Source organism: Cajanus cajan, chromosome 3, assembly GCF_000230855.2.
Source record: "Cajanus cajan strain Asha chromosome 3, NIPB_CcT2T_4, whole genome shotgun sequence".
Classification (NCBI taxonomy): domain Eukaryota; kingdom Viridiplantae; phylum Streptophyta; class Magnoliopsida; order Fabales; family Fabaceae; genus Cajanus; species Cajanus cajan.
In genome coordinates this window covers 62,545,712-62,568,612 of record NC_138519.1, presented here as the reverse complement: position 1 = coordinate 62,568,612, position 22,901 = coordinate 62,545,712, and the positions used below count along the sequence as shown (strand labels likewise).

The 22,901-nt window shown below is 33.1% G+C and overlaps 3 protein-coding genes across 4 annotated transcripts; 1 reads left to right on the top strand and 2 right to left on the bottom strand.

The window, feature by feature from the left end:
* Positions 1–2,227: 2,227 nt before the first annotated feature.
* LOC109790124 (transmembrane emp24 domain-containing protein p24delta9) lies at positions 2,228–5,002 on the bottom strand. The gene is made up of 4 exons (XM_020349229.2): positions 4,626–5,002; positions 4,298–4,507; positions 2,794–2,870; positions 2,228–2,534 (listed from the first exon to the last, which is right to left on the bottom strand). The coding sequence occupies exons 1-4, from the start codon at positions 4,839–4,841 to the stop codon at positions 2,390–2,392; spliced, it is 648 nt and encodes a 215-aa protein (XP_020204818.1). The 5' UTR covers positions 4,842–5,002; the 3' UTR covers positions 2,228–2,389.
* A 4,096-nt stretch (positions 5,003–9,098) lies between these two features.
* Positions 9,099–17,503, top strand: LOC109790120 (rhamnogalacturonan I rhamnosyltransferase 1). 2 transcript variants are annotated; one of them, XM_020349224.3, is made up of 9 exons: positions 9,099–9,562; positions 9,690–9,982; positions 12,283–12,350; positions 12,432–12,520; positions 12,609–12,771; positions 13,909–14,198; positions 14,554–14,758; positions 16,462–16,585; positions 16,983–17,271. In XM_020349224.3, the coding sequence occupies exons 2-9, from the start codon at positions 9,730–9,732 to the stop codon at positions 17,030–17,032; spliced, it is 1,242 nt and encodes a 413-aa protein (XP_020204813.2). In that variant the 5' UTR covers positions 9,099–9,562; positions 9,690–9,729; the 3' UTR covers positions 17,033–17,271. The 2 variants fall into 2 exon arrangements, with proteins under 2 accessions (XP_020204813.2, XP_020204812.1); XM_020349223.3 differs by having other exon boundaries at positions 9,101–9,562; positions 16,462–16,619; positions 16,983–17,503.
* On the bottom strand, positions 17,446–21,620 carry LSMT-L (Rubisco methyltransferase family protein). Its single transcript, XM_020349226.3, has 6 exons — positions 20,996–21,620; positions 20,595–20,623; positions 20,244–20,455; positions 19,522–19,647; positions 18,821–19,225; positions 17,446–18,001 (listed from the first exon to the last, which is right to left on the bottom strand). The coding sequence occupies exons 1-6, from the start codon at positions 21,478–21,480 to the stop codon at positions 17,783–17,785; spliced, it is 1,476 nt and encodes a 491-aa protein (XP_020204815.1). The 5' UTR covers positions 21,481–21,620; the 3' UTR covers positions 17,446–17,782.
* Between the last annotated feature and the right edge of the window lie 1,281 nt (positions 21,621–22,901).

Below are 22,901 nucleotides of genomic sequence, written 5' to 3'. Positions count from 1 at the left end.
GCTACCAACTTTCTTGGGATTGCACTTGGCATTGGTTTGTTTTTTTTTTGCAGATTTCACGTGAATTCATGTGAAAAAGATGTTGTGTTAAATTTATGACTGGTGTGAAAAAGCTCCAATCTTACGATGTCTTTATTTTCATGGACTATAAGAATCTTACATTTATACATGAATTTACTATAACTTAATTCATTATTTTACTCCAAAGTTTTTAGTGTACAACTTTTTTGGTAAGTGAAATACGGACCTTGTTCAATTACTATATCTCGGGAAATTTAGATACTCATATATGAACCCAATCTTAAAGAGTCCATGCATTCGCATGGTTTGACTAGTGATACTGTGATAGAGTCCATGCCTTCTAGTTCTATGTGGTTGTCGGTTGCTCGGGGAGGAAGTGAGTTCTGTGCTTGTCTGGTTACCCTCCAAAGACCATGTACATATTATCAAATTTTCAGGTCTAATTCTTAAAATTAACACAATAATTAGTACAATTTGCTTCAATAGAATTCAAGACCATCTTTGTTTTGTAGCCAAACTCACTCTCAATTGGGGTAGAATTCAGTAAGAAAGTGAACGTATTTGTTTGGCTAAAAGTTGAAACCTACTCTTTTATCTTTAGAGTTGCTCCATCCTTATAGTCTCAAATCATGTCCTCAATAATAATTTTTAATTTTTAATTTTAGAATAGCCTATATATTTTATTTATGTATTCTTGCTAGTTGGCTCACCGATAAGAAATAAACCTCTTTTGATTCTTTTCCACTGTATTTTCGATTGATACTATGTATCAAAATAAATAACATTTCATTAAAAGGGAATTAGAATTAGAGCTTTGTATAGAAATCATTTATCAAAAACAAAATTAAAGAAATCAATGCTATAGGAACTAAAATTAGGGACCTAGGGTTTACTCCGCTGTAAACTAATTATAGCTCGAATATAGGTTTTAGCTCAATTATTTACAAACCTTTATATCTAACTTATTTAATTTATAATAACTAACACATAAATAATGTTTTAAGTTAACTGAATTTACTTTCAGTCTTAAATATTTTGGCTTTTTTGCACAAATGACTTGATGGGCTCCTTCTTTCCATGGTGTGTGCTTTGGCTTCCAAGGAAGAGCTCCCTCTTTCTTCACGGATTAGGAGAAAGGTAGATGGCTGGATGTTTTCTCAAGGGTAGTGAAACACAATATTGGAAAGGTGGAGGTGAAGGTGCGCGAAAATGGAAAACGGAAAAAGGAGAGGTGGAAGGTGTTTTAGTGTTCTTGGCTAGCTCTCTCCACCAGGGATGGTGGAGGTCACTCAAGGGAAACTCAAACTCTCTTTAGGGTAGAGAGGAGAGGAGGTTGGGCATGAGAATCCTAGAAGACTAAGGAAGGCTTTTGAGGTACAAAGACTCACTCAAAATGCATATATTCCAAAGTAGGTACAAGGTAGAGGGACTAGAGTACTTATAGAAAGAGAGGAGAGCATCTAGGATTTCTTGGGAGTATTTGGCCAAAAATTTCAAGTCCAAATGCATCCTAAATGAACCCTAGATGCAACTCAAATGAAATGGATTTCATCTCTCCAAAAAGTATAAAATACCCTTAGTCCTAGAAAATAAAAAATATGGACTTTTGACCTCACAAGTCAAGGTTAAGTCCCTAAATAAATCCTAAGACTAATTTTGCCCCATAATACAAAGGCTAAATAAAAATATAAAATAAAATCCTAATATCTACTTGTACCCCAAAATACAAGAGCAAAATATGGAAGAAAAGCAACAAGCTAAGGATAGGGCCCAAAATTCACACACATGATGATCATAGCTTTTGGTGTAGTGTGTTCTTCATCTTTCTCTACTCTCCTAGCCATGAACTTTGTGATAAACCCTATATGATGTCTCAAGAATGGTCCTCCATCACGACTTTTCTAACATGAAAAAATTATAATCCCTTTTGATGTATGAAGATTTTCGATAGTGCTTTACTTTGTTTCTCAATGAAGTTTTTATTTATTCACTCAATTTAAAATTAAGCCATAATGAATTTAAAAATTGCAAAAATTATATAATACCCAACCTTAACTTATGTTTAAATAACATTTTTATTTTACTAATTAAACCATAATCAATATGCAAAAACTACATTTCCTTTGAAACTCGTGTTAGCTTAATTAATGGCCTTTTATTTAAAACAACAAAACGAAAAAGACCTTAAGATTGAAGAACGTCAGCATTTCCTTTGAAACATGTTGCCAATTGCCATAACTTTGATTTGCGTTAAACAACGAAATATTCTGAGATTATACTGACTACCATTATGCGTATCCACTCGATAAATTAATGCCGGCATATTTTACAAGAGTACATAAGAAAATTGTAAAAACTGTCACAAAATTTAAATCAGTTTCTTTTTCTCGAAGAAGCTCTTCAAGTGCCATAGTTGCAACCCAGCTACGGATAAGCATACAACGAGCGAAAGCAAACTCAACCAGAACATTCTGCTGTTGGTTGTTCTATTGAGTTCCTGCATTTCTTCTTCTCTGCAAACTCAAAAGCAAAACAATAGTAAGAATAGTCCTTGTTTCAGTATCCCACATCACAAAGTATTCAGAGTTTCTCTATTGAAAAAAAAAATCTTTATTTCCAATAAAGAAACTCAAAAAAAACTCTTTTAAGCTTTTATTAAAAAAGACTCTTGATCATTTACAAAAAAGAAAAAATAGAAATAACACTCCTTATAATTTCCCATGCCGATGTATTGAATTACGAATTTTCAAGCCATTCGTCATTGCGACATACCTTTCTCGAAGATAAAACATTTCTTCATGAATGGAAGAAACAGTATCCTGCAACTTTTTTAGTTCTAGCTCCATTACCTGGATACAGGTGAATGAAATCAATGCAAGAATTTCGTATTTCCTTTGATCAAACATTATGTCAGCAAAGATTACATTTGCAAAGAAATTGATAAACCAAAGAATCATGAGTTTGTTGATGCCTCAAATGACAAATGGGTGGAAGTCATGGGATGGGGAAGCTTTGAGTAGGTTTTGATTTGCTCAAGAATATGGCTTAGATTTTAGTGATATCAACAGAATTACAGTAAACTCCACAAAAGAGATGTTGAGGGTGAATAATTCCAAAAGGATAAATAAATGAGTTTTAGCAATCACTCATGAAAGCCAATTTTGTCAACAGATAAAAAATGTTACAGAAGCAAACAAAATTTTGCAAGTACAGGGAAAATCATTTACATACAAATGACATTTGCAAGGACTATATGTGGTTACCATTCAATATATACATACTGCCAAGTTCACCATAATTAGAAATATAGGATGGCCTGTAAGGTTACCATGATTAGAAATTCACCAGTAAGGGTACTCTCTAGTCCTAATACTTTAGATTGAATCAGACACTACTCGATTAGATTAGATTAGTAAATCTCGTATATGATACATTCCCTCCAAATTAGTAATCAGTAATATGGGGCTAAAGCTAGGGTGCGGACTAAAAGAGTGCAGCCTTCAATTTCCTTGGCTGTATTCGAGTAACAGAATCATGATCACTAAGCAAAACTTGATAACCAAAACTACTAGAGCAACTTGTTTATCAATTTGAAATTCACCCAAAAGCACATACATGCTAAATCCAGGAACACTCCTAATCAAGGTTTTAAATTTCAATCCTCAACTACAATTGCAGCTACAATACCATTGATTTGGAGGCACAGCTACATCAGCTGCAATTTTCTACAATTTCAGTAAAAATTGGTAATCAACTAATCAAGAACCAGATCAAGTACCCTGTAAGATATCCTAGCCTCAACTAATATTGGCATAGGACAAAAGCCACATAGTAATACTGAATTTAGTTCAAATCAGATATCCTTAGAAAACCACAAATGCAACTAACAACCAAATCTTGCAAACCGCAATTTTCCCCCCCAAATTTTCAGCAGCAAACTAAATGGAACCTATTAGAACCACTGGGGTCAACCTAATGGTATTCGAGATATTACACACAAGATCTTATTTTCAAACTTAATAGCCGTCTTTGTAACATCATTTTTCTTAATGAAAAAGATAAAAATAAACCCTATCATAATAGAGTTCACCAATCAAAATACCCAAAATTACCCCCACCCCAACACATGAACACACCACTATACACAACAACCAAATTAACTGCGTGATAGATCATCATCTAGAGGGTTAGTTAAGTGACATATCAAATTAATTGTGCGATTTATCTAGAGGGCTAGTTAAGTGACACATAGTAGTGTAGTGACTAGTCTACTCACATCAACTTGGCCTTTCTTCGCAACATTAGACCAATCCTTGGCTGCCACACCCGTTTTCCATTCAAAATCCACAGTCAACGTTGAGGCGGGGTTGTGATCCACAGCCCAAAAACAAGTCATGTAATCTCCAGCCTCCACTGCCACGAACGCAAACTGCCCGTTTTGAACGCGATCCCCGTAGTGATAGTTGTTCCCATAAGACGAAGTCACCTGAAACAAAAACAAAAGAAATCAAACACACAAATACCCATCAACCAAAAACCACAGAACACGATCCGATTCATCACTGGGCACGAAAAAGTTGGGATTTTTTTATCTTTTGCAGTACCCTGACGGTGACTCTGTGAGAATCGGGCAAAGGGTAGCCCTCGCTGGGATTAACGATGAGGTACTTGCCGACGGTCATGGAATTGCTCTTGATGTCTTCGGAGATGCATTTGGTGTGGCCAGATTGGAGTTCGAATCGGAGGGATTCGGTGGAAGAAGAGAAGAGCACGAAAAGTAGAAGAGAGAGATGCAGAAGGGGTTTCAGTTTCACCATCATAGTGAGAGAAGAATTAGGTCAGCGGTGAATAGGTTATGGGCGAAGAAGGTGGAGAAGAGAGAAAACAGATTAATAATAATAATTATGGTAATTGAAGTTGCCAACCAAACAAGGCGCAAAGCCAACTACTACTACTGCTGAAGCTTGCACAGTGCACACTGCACAGCAATTGTGATTTGTCAAACCTTGGATCTTACGTGGTCGTTTCTCATTGGAAGATACACGTATCATATTCATGGGAGTGAATCGGAGAAGAAACGAATCAGATGGGAAAGTAATAAAATGATATTAATAAAAAATATATGGTATGTGATTTTTTTTTCTTCTTCTTTTCATCTGTATAAAATGAGAGCAATCAGATCCAAATCTTGAGTATAAGATATCATACGAAAATGTAAAATACTAAAAATAATTATTATTAAATCCACTATAGTGATTTTGATAAATAGAGATAAGAAATATAAAAAAAAATTATTTGATTATTTAAATAAATATAATAGTTATATAAAATATGTTTTATATTAATTAAAAGAGGAGTATCTTAATAAATATTATATTTTTAATACAAATTATTTATTATTACTTTATATATATTAGCGGGAAAAAAAACTTCATACTTTATTAAAATAACAAACAGGTAGTTATTATTAATGGAATATCCAGATATATTAGTGTAAAAAGTTAAAATATAGGTTAAGAGTATAATTATTTTTCAAAAGCAAATATCAAAAGCGTATAGTTCTTCTAAACTAAGAGTGTATTTTAGATGATAAAATTAAGTCATAATGTTGATTAAAAAAATCAACGATCGAGAATGGTAATAAATAAATTTTTTTTCTAAAATCAAATTTAAAATTAATTATATTATCATTGACTTTTTATTTAATAATTATTATTTCACTTTATTTTCTAAAGTGTAATTTCTTTATTTTAAAAGAGTCAAATTCATCGTGGTTATATATTACTATAAATTATAGATGTTATAGACATATATGAGGACAAATGGTGGATGATGGAGGATTATCTTTGGAGCTTCATGTAGGACTCATCACTAGATCCATGGCTAGGAGATTAAAAGAAGATAGGGGAGCTAACACCCTAGAGACATGCTTCTCATGGCTAAAGTATACTAATCAGTCTCCTAAACCTTGTTAGCATAGAATTTATTTTTATGCATATTTTGCCCTTGTCTTTAACTTCCCATTTTTACCCTTATATTTTGGGGTGTCGTAGTTATAGGATTTATTTTTACTTGTATCTCTCATTTACCCTTGTATTTTGAGGTGCTTAGGACTTAGAATTTATTTTCTTTGTATTTCCTATTTTGTCCTTGTATTTTGGGGCACTTAGAAATTAGGGCTTTATTTCCTAGGTAATATAAGTGTTTGGCCATGACAATAATGGGTCTTTTGGGCTAAGAAGAGCATTGACCCAAGTGGAAGGGCACCTAGGTTGCATTCTCCCATCATGCACCTAGATGTAGTCAAGCTTAACCCAAAAAGCTCCCATTTTTAGGGTAAATGGACGGAACCTTCTAGGGATCATTTGAGTGTCATTTGGAGTGCATTTCCTTCTCATTTAGGGAAGGAATGATCACCCAAAGATGACCTAACTGTCACACTTCCCTAGGGTTTTGGTGTCACCCCACACTTATAAATACCCTAGGTATTGCTTCATGTAATCACTTTGGGTGTTGAAAATAGAGAGAGCATTTGTGCCTTTATATCATTCCTTAGTCTCCCTTGGTTAATTCGGCCACCACCATACCTATCTCCTTCCTTGAGAGTAAACCCTAGAAGTGACCTTCATCACCCATGGAGTGAGCCAAACCTAGAGTACCTTTCTCAAGCCTTTCATCAAACACCTAACCTACACTCTCCATTTCCGTCCATTCCTTGAGAGACTTGATCCAAGGAGTCAAGGTGTCCTCTCATTGATCAAATCTCTCCATCAATGCAAGCTAGGATGCCATCAGTGGAGTAGCTTTTTAAGTGGACCATGATTTATAACCACTAGATTAATCTCACTTGATAAAATTTATTTACACTTGATCATACGGGATTAATTTTTCCTTCTCTAATAATTTTATCTCAACAACTCTTGAACATAAAGGAGGGGCCTCATGAGTTCCCCTACCATCAATGCCCTCCCTCCCAAGGGTCACATGGTGACAACTTCAGTGGAGAAGGGGAGCTTGTCAGAATTGGTTAGGTGGAGGAGAAGCATCACCTCAACATCTTGTTAGCATGAAAAATTGCAGTTGTTTATGACACCTTTTACCCCACATACTAGCATAGCATATATTTCATTAATAATTGAAAAGAGTTTTCAAAATAATCTTACCGGATAAGATAAATTCTCATGGTAAAGGTATCATATTACGAATGATGACAAAAAAAAGTTAAACAACAAGCAAAACTAAGATACAAAGAGTAATTACAATGAACTAATATTAAATCGTAGTATAATTTCACTTGATCATAAATAACTCTTAGTTACTGCTCGATATCATAACTTATTAGAGTAACCTTGGTATAAGGTTTAAACCTCATTTCCAACCTCATAATCTTCATGATGAACCTCACTTGTAACCATACACCATAAACCAACAAAAGAAAAAGGGAGAGAAAAATATCTTACTCGATTATCGGTGTAAGCTATGGTTGGTAGCAACACACATTAAGCATTACATGTGCATTTACATTCATAGATCAATAAATAGCAATTGCACCTTCCAATAATTACATAGTTCAAGATAGGTAATATTTACAATTCACATTCATTCACTGTATAATCAATATGTTCATGCAATGGATACAAATACTCTAGACTATATGCATGTGACACTAATAAAATGATTTAAATTGTTACCTGAAGGCCCACTTAGAATAGTCTATGAAAACATGTTAGATCAAGTCATTACAATATTCTACATTGAGAGGATATGCACAAGGACACATCGAGATAGTAATGTTGTGCAAGTTAAAGATTGAGACTAAATTGTTTTACAAGCAAAAGTGGAAACATGAGGATACGGAGGAGGGATACAAACAGGGATAGTGTCACTAAGAGAGGTTAGGTTTAATGTTAGAATTGACTCTAAAAGAGGTTATTTCTTCTTTTTATTTTAATTCGTTAAGATCAAAAGACAAATTTCTCATGAAAGAGAGAATCAGTGCCAATATACAATCAGGTAACAAGTTTAACTTTTGATGATTAATTGAAGTTTATATTTAATCACACAAGCTAGGTATCTTCGCCAAACTAACATGAAAGCTACATTTTACTTTGAGATAATTTTTCTTTTGATTATATTTTGTTATAATTTATTTTCCACACTTTTTTGAACGATATTTATTTCAATCATTTAGCGATTTATAATATTTTGTTGAACTTATATGTATATTTATATACATTTGAAGTTTCTATCATTAATGCATAATATTTTGTTGAACTTATATTCATATATATATATATATATATATATATATATATATATATATTTGAATTTTTTAAAATTAAATATTTAATTTTTATGCTCACATTTATCTAACTTTTTTAAATGATAATTAAGTGTATAAATTTAATTTATAGTAATACACCCCCTCTTATTTTTATTTTTATCTCTTTGTCCTTTTAAAAACTTATTAATACATTTTTTAGATATAATTATTTTCATTAAATATTATTACATAAGTGCATCATATATAGAAAAAAATTGAGGAGATTATACTATTATTTCATGAGATTTTGTGAAATTACATTAATACATTGTTATTTTAAACAATATAATATTTTTTAAATAATTAAAAGGTTAATATAAGGTTTAAGTAACGTTAATATAATATTTTTCAAATAATTAAAAAGTTATTATAAGAGTAAAAAAGATAATAATACTTGTATAATTTTATGAAATCATTCTCTAGTGTAATTTACTTACAAATAAAATTGTTCCATGTAACATATTATCATTTATCACTAGATCTTATCATAAATTTGAGACTTATTTTGGACTTTTTTTTTTCGTAACCTACCAATTTCTTAGTCCTAAAAACTCAAAGCTGCCTTTATGAATCTAAAAATAGAAACTGCCTTTATTTTTTGTCACAAAATATTATAATCATATCATACTTTAGTTTTTAGTTAAAAAAATTCTCTAAATTCAATTACTTCACTTAATGAGATGAGGGAGAATTCTCTTTAATATGTGGAAAATTTTAATTGAAAAGTTAATTTTATCCTACATCAAAATGCAGCATCACATCTTCACATCCATGCAAAGGTTGATCAACGGGTGTGTGAGAGAAAATGAACATTTTTCTAGAAATAGAAACATTTCCATTGAAATTGTCGAGTGGGAAAAAAGAGAAGAGAAGAGAAGTGAGAGTCAGATAAAGAAATAAAATTTTCCCGGAAAGGGGATTAGAAATGTATGAATCTTCTGTGTTTGAATCTTCTGATTCGATCGTCCCTCTTAGATCTTTACCCTTTCTTGTTCTTCCTGTTTTCATTCTCCACAACAACATCTCCCGTTTCTCCTTTCCACTTTCTGTCTTTGATTCTTGAATTAGACCTTCAAATTCTGTTAAACCAACAGGGGGGCAAAAAGATCCTATTTTGAGCCTCGCCGGCAATTACCTGCTTCAAATTCAATTCTGGGTCGGTTTCGATTCCATCCACAAGTGCGGATTCACTTCGTTGCAATGTTATTTGTGTCTGAGGTAGGTCTTCAATTTTACTGTTCATGACATGCTCTGTTTATGAACAAATGGCTATCCTTGCGTATCCCTTGTTTTTGTTTTTATGAGTTGATTTTGTTGTTATGGGATTGTCGGAAACCGTGTGAAGGTTATGGTGATGACGTGGCAATGAGGTGTGTGGCAGAAGAATGGAGGGTATTCAGGTGAGGTGCGATAAGCTTCAGGGTGCTGTGATTCCGAGGAGCAGTTTTCGGGTTTGGTTCATTCGAGTGTGTTCAAGCATTGTGCTGTGGACATGTCTGGTTCAGCTAGTGACAGTGAGTGAACTATGGCATTCCCATTTCTTTTTGGGGATCACTAATCGATTCTATCACACGACTCAACGTCCACTCCAACCACAAAATGCACTGGTTCAATCGTCTCCCCCTTTGCTTCCCCCAAGTAAGTTTTTTCTTTGCTTCGAGTCAGTTTGGATACAAGCTAAAAGTGGTCTTAGAACTTTTTCTTATTGGAAAAAGCTATTTATTTTCAATGAAAAAACTCTCAGAAGTATTTCTAAATTTGTATCTAAACAAACTTTCATATTTATCTATATTTGCAAAGTTATTGTTTGCTTAAGTACTCATGGATGTGGTTTGGACTTTGGAGGTATGTAGCTTTGGTCTTGTGATGCAACCTTATATGCGATGTAATTGAGCAATGAAATCTATATTGTTGACTTGGCGTTATATTTGTTGTGAGGAGTAATGATCGTGCTTAGCTGAAAGTTGGTGCAGAATGTTTGTGTTGGTAAACCCTTCTAGAAAAGAATGTATCTATTTTGGGTTGGTGTGTGCGATCAGTTAGAAGGAAGAATGAAAGTATGCTTTCAACTTCAGATGTAGATATCATAGCGAGTAATGATTTATGAGGTCAATATTGATTGGTTGACATTTACCATCATGTTTTGTGGACTCCTGCCAAGGAAGAATTGCTTTATAGTTTATGCTGTTAATGGCCTTAGAAAACAACAATCAAGTTATATTCTTCTAGGTGGGGTAAGCTACATAGATCAACCAATGCCATTGTCTAACTGAAAACCAGAATTTTGGGAAATCTAACCTTTTAACTCTTGTTCTGTAGTCTACCGGCTATACCCCTATTTAATTATTTTCTAGTTGTTCTACTATTCTCATTGAAGCCTATGTTGGTTTTCTTCTGACATTACCAAACCACAATAGGCCGGTTTCCATCATCTTCTCCTCAATATGTGCTCTACTCCAACATTCTCCCAAATACATTCATGCCTTCTATCTTTTCTTGTATGTCAACTGATCCGCTTGATATTCTCATTTCATCTACACTTATTTTTGGCTCTTGTTGATACTTCACTGTCCGCCATTCACCACGACACAATATTTATGATTCTATGGATGTTCAGTATATTTTTCCTTTAAATTTGATGGGCATTTTGTGATCTCAAATTATACTTGAAGCAATGAAGCATTTGTCCATTTCTTTACCGAGCTTGAATCCTGTATGTGATATCTGCACCAATCTATATGTCACTGCACGGAAATTGGAAAGCAAATAAAACTGTAACTATAGATTCCCTGCTTTACACTGGCATCTTTAAGACATGCTTGCTTGCATGTAGGGATTTGGCTCCTCTAAAGCGAGGGATTCATTTTAGAGAGAAAGGTGATAAGTTATGGCCATTAATTGAGAAATCAGTGGTTGAGAAATTTTGTGAAGGTTTTAAGTGCCCCTATCACACCTCCGCTAAGAATCATAGACAACTGTTCTCACCATTTGAATCATTATCTCCCTTGCTGAAACCCCGACCATGGAGACCTTGCCGTCAAAGCCAACAAAAACACTCATTGCTATCCTATTTATCCGAACTTGTATATTTGATCCAAAAAAAAAATAAAATTAAACTCACGACATTTTGACAATATTTCTCTAGTGTTTAATCTATTGGATCAGAAATTTAATTGGAGGCCACTTTTTTCTATAATATCGTGAGCATTGCCTTTTCTTTTTCAGTGGGATGGTTTCTCATTAGAAATTTTGTCAAGGTTTATGGTGGAATTTGGCTATAGCTGGCTTAGCTTGGCCTTTGATGAGAAACAATTCCTTGTTGAATCTGTGTTTGATTCAATACCTTTGCCTTTTCATCATTTCGGCCTCTCAGTGGTGTGAGTGGTTGTTTATGGTTCTCATTGTTGTGGGTGTGGGTGGTTCAGGAATGGTGCAAAAGCTTGGGAGTAGAGAGAGAAATTAATGGGAGAGGAGCAAGAAATGAGTTTTTTTTTTAAATAAATAAAATAATAAATTACTGCAATACCTAAATAAATTTACTATAATAAAATAATTGATCGAGGATTTTGTCCAAATATTTTGGTGTTGATTGCTAATGCACTCCAAATAAAGAAAAGGTATGAGCACAAACTCCATATATTAATTGTGAAATATTTGTATCTGATCACTTGAGGCAGTTTGCTAGTGACTTGTAGGTTTTCTTTTGGATGTTAATAATATTGCTAGTTGCCCAATTGTTTCAGATGGGTTCCCATGAGCATCCTGGTTGCGCCCTATCTTTTGATTTTCAATAGTGTATTCTTAATTATCGAAAGGACTATGTCAATAAGTATAAGTAATATAAATCAATGCATATAAATGGATGGATTGGTAGTAGGGCTATATCATTCTTATGCATTTTGGTAAACACTAAAGCCTTGTGACCTGAAACCTTTCAGGAAATTATACAAGTAATGGTTTTCTAAGAGTGTCCTGCAATGGGGGCTTGAATCAAATGCGAGCAGCGGTATGTACTTCCTATTCAGTTATTTCTCTTTCCTATTCTGTGATAAGCTTAAATGTTCATTTAGCAGTCTCGTCATTTCAGATTTGTGACATGGTGACAGTTGCTCGATTTTTGAATCTCACATTGGTTGTTCCAGAGCTTGATAAGAAATCCTTTTGGGCAGACCCTAGGTATATCATTTGTTTTGAGAATTTCGAAGTATTATTATCTAATTTGACTTCCTTGTCATTTTAAATTTTTGTAGTTATCTTTTTGCAGTAATTTCGAGGACATTTTTGATGTGAGACATTTCATTGATTCTCTAAGAGATGAAATTCGAATAGTGAAAAGAGTGCCCAAAAGGTTTAGTAAAAAAAGTGGATACTCCACCCTGGACATGCCTCCTGTTAGCTGGTCAAATGAAAAGTATTACTTGGAGCAGGTCAGTAGATTGTATTAGTTGCATTTAGGCTAAAACTATGAGCTGTATGTTAATCAGGCCTTTTCTTTAAGGTTTTATGCAATTATTGATTAACGAATCTTCACCTTAACTTCTAAGACATTGATATTTATCATCTTTGGATTGTATGCTCTAACCTTTCAGTCTAAGGGAAGGCTATGTTTTGTGTTCTGGTTGCTTTTAAGAGGCTAGTTTCCTGTTACTTGACCCCCTGCCTGATTTATATTTGAGGATTTAGTTTTACTGTAATATACAGTTCTATTTTTCCAGTATCCTAACATTTCCCTAAATTGCCTTTTGTATATATGGGAGTTTTAGAGAATATCTTAGAACAGATAATATTTATGATTGTTGGCATGTAATGATCATCTTATTCAGAGTTTTATTATATGTAGGAAAATGTCAGAAATTGTATTTGCCAAATTAAATGGGAGTATACAATATTGTGGATATTTATTCTGAATCATACTTTTGTTACTGATTGCTAGTATGTTGTAGAATTGTACTCTTGATTGTGTTATTAGATGCACACATAGACTAAAAAGTGGTGATCACTTGTATATAAACTTGGGGTTCCACAAAATTGCTAATATTTTCTCTACTAAATTACCACTTTACTTTTTTACACCTGTCCATCATGGGAGGGTGAATGGGGACAATGGCTAACTAAGTATTTTCTTCCATCTGAGAACTTTTCTTTTGAAGTTATTGTTTCTTATTATGAATGTCCATGAACTTTTTTTGTTTATTTGATCATAATAATTACATAAGAGGAATTATCAAAATCATAATACAGGATAAATAAGACAGATGTTGAGGGTTGTATTGGTTGTAATTATCAACATCATAATAATTACAATTGAATGGAGATTTGCAACTATCAATTGAATAAATATCTGTATATAAAAGATTACAAGTTAAAGAAATAGATGGCTTCTAGTATTTTAGCACATTGAATGTGCAGCTTCTGATGTAGCAATAGCCACTTCCCAAATAGCACTTAGTAATCAAGTGTGTGAAAGTTATAATATTATACATTTTCTTATATTTTTCTCCCTTGCTCATTTTGAATAGTACATGTCTTGAGTTTGATTCCATGCTGTTGACTCCACACTGCAGATTCTGCCACTTTTTGAAAAGCATAAGATAATACACTTCAACAAAACAGATGCACGTGTAGCAAACAATGGTCTCTCACTTGATTTACAGAAACTCAGGTGTCGTGTTAATTACCAGGCACTTAAATTCACTCCTCAAATTGAGAATTTGGGCCAAAAATTGATTCGGATACTTCGTGAGAATGGACCTTTTGTGGCATTGCATCTGAGATATGAAATGGACATGCTGGCATTCTCAGGTTGTACTCATGGTTGCACCAATGAAGAGGCCGAGGAGCTTAAGAGGATGAGGTATTTTATATTTCATGTTTCATGTTTTGTAAATATATTTTATGTATTTGTTGTTTTCTCTATCACGTAGCTAAATTGCCATTGATTCTAAAAAGTTAATTAGGCCTCCTGTTCAATCATAATAGAGACCTGTATGCTAGTTGCTTGAGATGGTGGAAGCACCGTCTAATTAAAGGAGAGCAGTGGATAGTTCATGAATCACATGATATGTTGGATTTGGCATATTTTTAACAATTACATATTAGTTACCTTCACTTCATAAAATATAAATATTCCTGTGACCAAAGTTATTTGTAATGAGCTGACATAAGAGGGATCTACCTCATAAAATTTTGATCTTGCTTGTGTGATTCAGGTATGCATTCCGTTCCTGGAGAGAAAAGGAGATAGTGTCTGAAGAAAGAAGATCACAGGGTCTCTGTCCTTTGACACCAGAGGAGACTGCCTTAATTCTGCAAGCCTTAGGTTTTGATAGGGAGACACCAATATATATCGCAGCTGGTGAAATTTACGGTGGTGAACATAGATTAGCACAACTGAGAGCTGCATTTCCTAGAATTGTGAGTTCACCATTATCCTCCTCCCCTTCTTTTCTGTTTATAGTTTGGTCTTTCTATATTTGATAAAATCAAGATCCTAAGTAGGGTTAGGAAGGTAGCTAAAGAACATAAAACATGGGATCGTTCTTTTAAAAAAATTAAAATAAAACATGGGATCATAAAACATCAGAAGTTCCTACAAAATTCATAATGCATGTGTGTGCATATAAATTCATATATACAACTGAGCGCATGGATTGACTGGCGTGTGATTGTTTCACATAATTAGTAGCCTTGAGTTCAAATTTTAGATATGCAATTGCATTAAATATTTGGAGAGAAAATTTTGTTGCTCATAGCAGTCCTACTCTACCCGAGCTAGATTGCCTCATGTAGAGGATACCCTTGGTCTTACAATATTATGTATATTTATGTATGCATACAAAACATCATATGTAAGAAAAAAGACTTTAAATCACTGCAAAGCACATGCTTAAACTTATTTATAATACATAACTCAACTTGAGCTAGATTGCCTCATGTAAAGGCTACCTGTGGTCTTAAACAAACAAAATAATATATGCATACAAAACAGCATACATAAGAAAAAAAGACTTAATCACTGCAAACACTTGCTTAAACTTAATATATAATATATAAGGTCATATATAACTCATAAACTATTAACAACTTAAGTCAAAAACTCCAAACACAATCTCAGCTGAACCACAGAACAAAGGAGAGAAGAGAGATGTACAAGGCAGAACCACAAAAATGAAGAGAAGAGGAAGATGCAGTGATGCATAAGGAAGAACCACAGGCACAAAAGAACTAGGAGAGTGGGGAATCTGAAACGAACCAAAAAAGCCAAAAAAAAAAAAAGTAATTTGGGGCTTTGGTAGTGGAACTCAGTCAAAAATGGGTTGCCCATGGGTTTTCTGGTTTAATGCTTCGTTTGGATTATGAATGAAATAAAGAGGGAAAGAAATATCAAGGACAAAAATAGCAGAGAAATAAAATGGAAAAAATGTTTTATTTGGATGGATAAAAACAGGAAGGAAATATGTAGAGAAATCTCTCTCCATTTGTTTAAAAAAGTGAAAAGAAAAATGAATTTTAAGAAAAATATGTTTATACCAATTAAAAATTAATTTAATCTACTATTTTTGAAAAAAATTATGCTATAAAAATATTATTTAATTTCTTAAGCAGCATTTCATGCACTGTGTACAAAAATAATGGGTAGAAGGAGAGAACATATAATATGGTGAGACGCACAGATTTTTACAACTTCCCAACTCCCCTCCAAACAAAGGAAATACCTAATATCTCTCTTTAAATCCTCTTTCCTAAATCCCTCCCTTCCAAATCACCCTAAACAAATGCAGCATAGGGTGGGATTGCACGACCACATCGATCCTATGAGTTTTCTTGATGATCCTGCCATTTCAGCAAAAGAACGTGTTACAGCTTTGATCAGGATAGTTTGTTGTGGCAAAGATTGTAAGATCTTTCGAGTTGACATGCAATTTTAACTACCTTGGATATAATAAAATGCTGTAATGGATTATGGGGGATTATGCAGAAAGCAAAATTGTCCATTTGCAGTTTACATCACAAATATTATGACAGATTCAAGTTTGAAAGAAATTTCATATCCTTTACAAACCTTATCTACACATATTCACTGTTTCTGCTCATCTCAAAATTCTTTTGACTTTTAGGTTAAGAAAGAGACATTGCTGGGCCGTGAAGAGTTGCAGCAGTTTCAGAATCATACATCACAAATGGCAGCATTGGATTTTATGGTTTCTGTAGCCAGTAACACCTTTATTCCTACCTATTACGGTAACATGGCAAAACTTGTAGAGGGCCATCGCAGGTGTGCAGGCTCTCTCTTGTTAGTTGCAATTTGATTTTGATTTTGTTTGGATAAACTTCTCAAAAAGTACATATAGAACAAAATACAAAGGTAAAATGGATTAAGCTCTTTTCATAAACTTGAATTAACTTATATATAAAGTTAAAATAAGCTTTTGAAGAAGTTAAATGAAAAAAAACTTCTATAAATTAGTTTATACATAAGCTAATTTTAAGTTATGGAAAAAGTTTAGTGCAATTTGTCTTACTTTCTTTTTCTAGAAGTGTTGAGAAATTTATCTAAACAAGATCTTTATATAAAATGCTAAAAGCAGCCAGCTTTAATGAAAAAAATAATAGAAAATTCTAACTAGTCCTCCTGCAGGTATTCTGGTTTTAAAACTTCCATCTTATTGGATCGGAAAAGGCTTGTAGAATTGCTTGATATGCATCAAAATGGAACCCTTCCATGGAATGAGTTTGCAAATACTGTGAGACAGGTTCATGAAAAGAGAATGGGACAACCAATTCATCGCAGAGTTGATGTAAACAAACCAAAAGAAGAGGATTATTTCTACGCCAATCCTTATGAGTGTCTCTGCGAGGGACCAAAGTGTGATGACTTGCTAGGTCCTCCTAACTCTAGTCAAACACGATGAATACAAGTTATCAAATGTATAAAGGCACTCCTGTTCAACCATGAGTTTGAAAGAGGAAATTATGAATGACCTTTATAAATATGTACACGTGAATTTGTAGAGAACCATGGAAAAGAAAGTAAAAGAAAAAACAAAAAGGGAAAAAAGAAGGAAATATCAGCTTCTGTTGAGGCATGCAAAGATGTATGATTTATCTTCAATTTCACTCTCAATCTATTTATTTATTTATTTATTTTTCCAAATTTGAGTACAGTGTAGTTATATATAACAATAGTTTCATGTCACAACCTTAAATTCGGATCAGGCATTCTAAAGTTCATTACATCTTCCTCTTTTACAAACAATAAAGTAATAGGTTGTTATAAAGGGGGAGTCAAAAACTTGATTCTGATACTCTTCAAAGATCAATTGAACATGGATTTGTCTTGGAAGCCTCCTTTTGTGAGTTACCAAGATGTAATGTTTTCTCGTCCTTTGAAAATGAAGACAAAAGCGTGTCCTTAACGGGTGCAATTGCTTCTGCTTCCTAGAAGAATTTTCCAAGGTCACCAAGGATATCACCATTTTCCCCGCAAAGTCCGAGGTCCTTGAGCCTCCTTTCTTGATAATATTCTAACTGGTCCAATTCCAATTCTTTCTCCTTGAAAATCTCATCAATTTGCTGCAGGAGCTTCTTCTCCCCTTCTCTGATTCCAACTGCTATAGCAAGTCTTGAATCTAGCTTTGTTTCTTTCAACTTTTGATCCTGCCATTCACTAACTTTGTTAAGTTATTTCTTGAGCTCAATCAGCACCAAAATTCTCAAAATTTAAGGTGCATAAAGCCATATACGGATATACCATTGTAAAATGTCATTTAATTCCTTAAAAAATGTCAGTTATGATAACCAAACCTCATATTGATTATCATCATGAAGGGTGGGTCATATGGAGAGGGGAGCATGCTTTAGTGACCTAAATTTCCTCTTATATTATAAATTAAAATATATAACTTAGAGAGTAGTCTTACTCTCCTCACTCTTAATTAGACATTTTTAATGTTTTCTATCTTCTTTTGTTTTGATGTGCATTTCACACACTATCTCATAGTTAACCCAAAAAAATATTTCTCAATCATTTTAAACTACTATTTTTTTAATCTTTATTTGTATACTTAATTTTCTCAATAATTTATATCTTTTAATCTACTCTCATTTATTTTTGTTTTTAAAACAAATTTCAAGATTTTTTATTAAAAATATCTAAGTTAATAACCTTATATTATAATTTAAATTATATAATTTTACATAGAATTTTTATTTATTTATTATATATTTTAATTATAATATAATTTAAGAAAAAAAATACACTCACCTCCCTTGTCATCTTCTTAAATGACACTTGCACCACCTCTGGTTTTTGAGCAAACACTCTGGTTGTCTATTTAAAAAACTAGAGGAGTGTGTCGTTTAAGAAAATCTCAAACAAAGTAAGTGCAATTTTTGCTAAAATTTATATTAAAAATTTATAAAAATAAACACTTATCATTTGAGAAACATAGACTAAAATACTAGTTAAAATCACACCTCTTCAATGGTTGTATGATAACCAGCGAGTGCAGTTTTGCAGGTCTCTCTAACCACTCTACATATTAGCTCTTCATTGTCACGGCTCACAGGCACTTCAAGATGGCCCCAGATGGAGTTTCTAAACAGTGACTCCAATAGGAATGCATCAGTGCCCCCAACAGCTACTAGTCTCAGATATGGAAGCAACCCTGGTGGAAGGGGCTGGTTGTGGAAGATGTCAAAGTATGCTTTCTCACCAAAACCACTAGACTCAGCAATGTCTAGTTTGTCATCATAAAAGGGGTCTGACTCAGATATCTGCAGTGTCAATGTATATGCATTCCGATCTGCATTTGGTTCAATGAAACCGTAGTCCAAAGCCAACTCAGCGTTGCTTTTGTTTAAATCATATTGGATATATACCTGAAGAGAAAAGTTCCTTACATTGATAAGTCAGTGTAACTATATTATGATTGTAATTTATGTTACCAATTGCACGGTTGAAAGAGGTAGTTTGTGCCTCTGAATACAACATGGATTGACGTTCTAGTGAAACTTTCTAGCACTTATGCACTTAGTTAATATATAATATAAGCTTCTTACATACAATGATGTTCCTATAGGCGAAAAGGCCTTATATGGACATAGATGGAATTCTAAGGGTATGTTGTGAAAAATGAAACGTGAAAAGAGAAAAATAAGAGGTAACAACATTTCACCTGATCTCCAGCCTTGAGAGAAAGGGGGCTCCTAAGGGAAAATAGGTAATCCCAGGAGAATAGGCCTGCTGCTCCTTTAATTTCATAAGCATGATCTTCTGTAGTTACTCTGGCACTATGGTTTATCTGATCCAGAAATTGAATTTGGAGAAGATAGTATCAGCACAAAAAACAAGTAAAATGTCTACTTTAGTAGTAAATTTTTGGTTTTGTGTACTATCAGTATCTACTCCTTTGACAGTTTTTTTTTTTGGGTTTTTGGTAAACCATAGTATCCTTAACCGAAAGTTAAGAACGAATCCTCCGAGATACTGGGATTTATTTAAGAGTTTGACTTTTTTTTAATAAATATTTTTTCATATATACAGACAAAAGATCCAACTCTTGACCACATGTTTAAGGGACGAGATTATCTATTGACCACACTTTGTTTTAATGGTTACTCCTTTGACAGATAATCCTCTTAAATTGATAGTTTTTTTTTTTTTTTTTTTTTATCTGAAAAAATAACCATACATGCGTGGTGTGATGATTTTGATGAAAGGAGTACAATCTCATAGAGTACTGAAGACTTTTTCCCACACTAGGAATATAACAGTAACAGACAATTATTTATCTATGTTCATGTTTATCTCTCTTCTCTCTTTTTCGGCAGGCATTGCTTGTAGTCAATCCTGAGTGCTTTAGTGTACAGAAAGAGAGAAAATGAAATAGGACCTTACCAAGTCAGCTAGGGGAATCACAACTAGATTTTCATTGCGAAGTCGAGAAAAAGCCCTTGATCTTAGAATTCCAAACGCCCAGAAGAAGTCATCAAGTGTAATAGGGGAAGGGAAAAGGTTTTTGTTAGGGAGTATAATTTCTTCTTCCAATCTCCTAAATTCATTCTGCACATACTCTTTCACACTCAGTGTTGTGTTTAGAAGTTGAGTCCCTACACAAATCAGTTCAACCAGTGAAAAACTTAAAAAAAAAAAAATGAAGCACGTTAGCAAAGAAACTACTACAAATCACCGTATTTTTTTTAATCATTTATTTACATGCTGTTGCTTTAAAACATTGACAAAGCTAACCTTGCAACTCTGTGAGCTCCTCCTCTGACCTGCACTGGAATAACCAATTACCAACTGAATCAACCAACCATATGAAAACATGTAACAACTCAAATCCTCATTAAGAACATGTTTCGATAAACTTTTACAGAAACACTATTAGGAGAGAAAAATATGAATGAAAATCAAATAAGTTTCACTACATGCTAAAACTAGTTTATGCATCAAGCTAAAAAATGAAATTTTTTAAAAGTTAATAAGAAAAAATTTCTACAAAATAGCTTAAGTATAAACCAATTTTAGTTTATGAAGGAGTTTATTTTATTTTTTACTTCCTATTTTACTCTTTTAGAGATGTTTTTAGAAAAGTTTATCCGATGAGCACTAAACATGTTTCACAAGCAAAACCAAAAGAAACCCACCAATATATAGTAGAGTCAGTTTCCTTTGGCAGAACAGCAAAGTAGTGCTTCCAAATAGAATCAGCCCTTGACCTCTCTCTTATCAAAAACAGTGCAACAGCCAACCAAGGCTTCAATCCACTACACACTTTCCCAATCTCTGAAGCTGCCACAGCATCAGGGTTAATCCAGAGCCTCTTGGGGACCTGCAAAACAACCTCATTCCTAGAAATATCTTTGAGTGCAACCAGTCCTAGGCCTTCTGGCACCACTCCAGGCTTCACTGGGGTCTTGGCAGAGACAACACCTTCTTCCTTGAGCCACTGCCAGAAAGTGTCAACTGCTGGAGGCACTGATATCTCGGTCCCTAAAGAAGCCACACAGTTGGCAGCAGAGAGATGGGGCCTATTGAGGTGAAGGGGTGGCCCTTTGGCTGCAGAGGGGAAGAAGCATTTGGTGTGAAAGAGAAGAGCAGAACCTGAACATGCAGAAAAAACACTAGCCATTTTTCCTCTGGTTACTGCTTTTGTATGTTGTGTAGTGTTTGTTGTGGTGTTTCTCAAAGGTGAGACTTCGATCTTCTCCTTCTTGGTAGTTTGTGGATAAGATTCTTCTCTTCTTGCTGCTTCTTCGAGCCTATCATTCACATTCAACAAATCACATATTCAACATTTTTATTTAGAAAAATCCTACAACATAAACTAACATTTTTTGGAAACTTAATTACACTTTTAGTTTCTTATTCCACAAATTGTTTTTTATTTATTTATAAAAGACAAATATTTTTTAATAAATTAAGTAATTATATATATATATATATATATTATTTGATTAAACTGTTTATTTTAAAAATAAAAAGTCTGCATTTTTTAAGAAGTAATTTCTATTTAATTTTTAAAAAACAAAAAAAATTATAATCATATTTTATAGTTTTAAAAAATCAACTAAATTCAACATGCGATTTTGATATCTAAATTTTAATTATGTAATTTTATTTCTAATTTTAATTATATAATTTTATTAAATATGTAATTTTGGACCAATTCTTACCTATTTCGTTCAATAACATAATTCTTTATATGACATTAAAAATTTATATTTTATAATATTTAAATTAAATTAAATTTTTTATTGTTTTATTTTTATATCATAAAAATGGGTGAAGAAATAAAAATGAAAAAAGTAAAAAATGTATTTTAATTTAAATATTATATCCTTTAATTAATCTCAAATCATAATTAATATTGCAATTTTTTTAACCAAATCAATATTTAAATTCTAACAATTAAGAATGTAAAACTATGAATTTTGTAAGCTTTATTAATTTTATTAATTTTGAGCGTTGCCCTACTTAGTTGTTAATTGTTGTGGGACTCTGACCATTTTCAAATCGAAATTGAGTTTTTGTTTTTTAGGAAGTATTTTAAGTAGAGGTTAGATTGACTTCTCTCAAGAAGAGATATAAATATTTTAAGACATGACTTTGATATCATTTCTGAAAGAAAACTAGACAAAAATTAGAAAAAGGAGCTCATTTGAAAAAACCCTTTCTTCTCTAATTCTTTTGGAAATTATTAAAAAACGTTCTTTGAATTGTAATGAATAGTTGAGTGGAGATTCATCAACTTGGGTTGGCAAAAATATCAAGGAATTCATCGCTTGACTAAGTGACCAAATATCAAATCCAGACTCTCGCAAATGTAAAAAATTCAAGTTGAGAGAAGATGTCTGTTAGGATATAAATAAGTCTTACATCGATAAAAAAAGAGAATAAATAATAACTTATAAAACACACACATACTCCAATAATTGATATGCCTTTTGGATGATGACCAAAAGCAAAATCGTAAAGGCTTAGGCCCAAAGCGGATAATATCTCATCATTGTGGAGTTGTGTGTGAAATAACCTTATAAAAATAATCCTTAA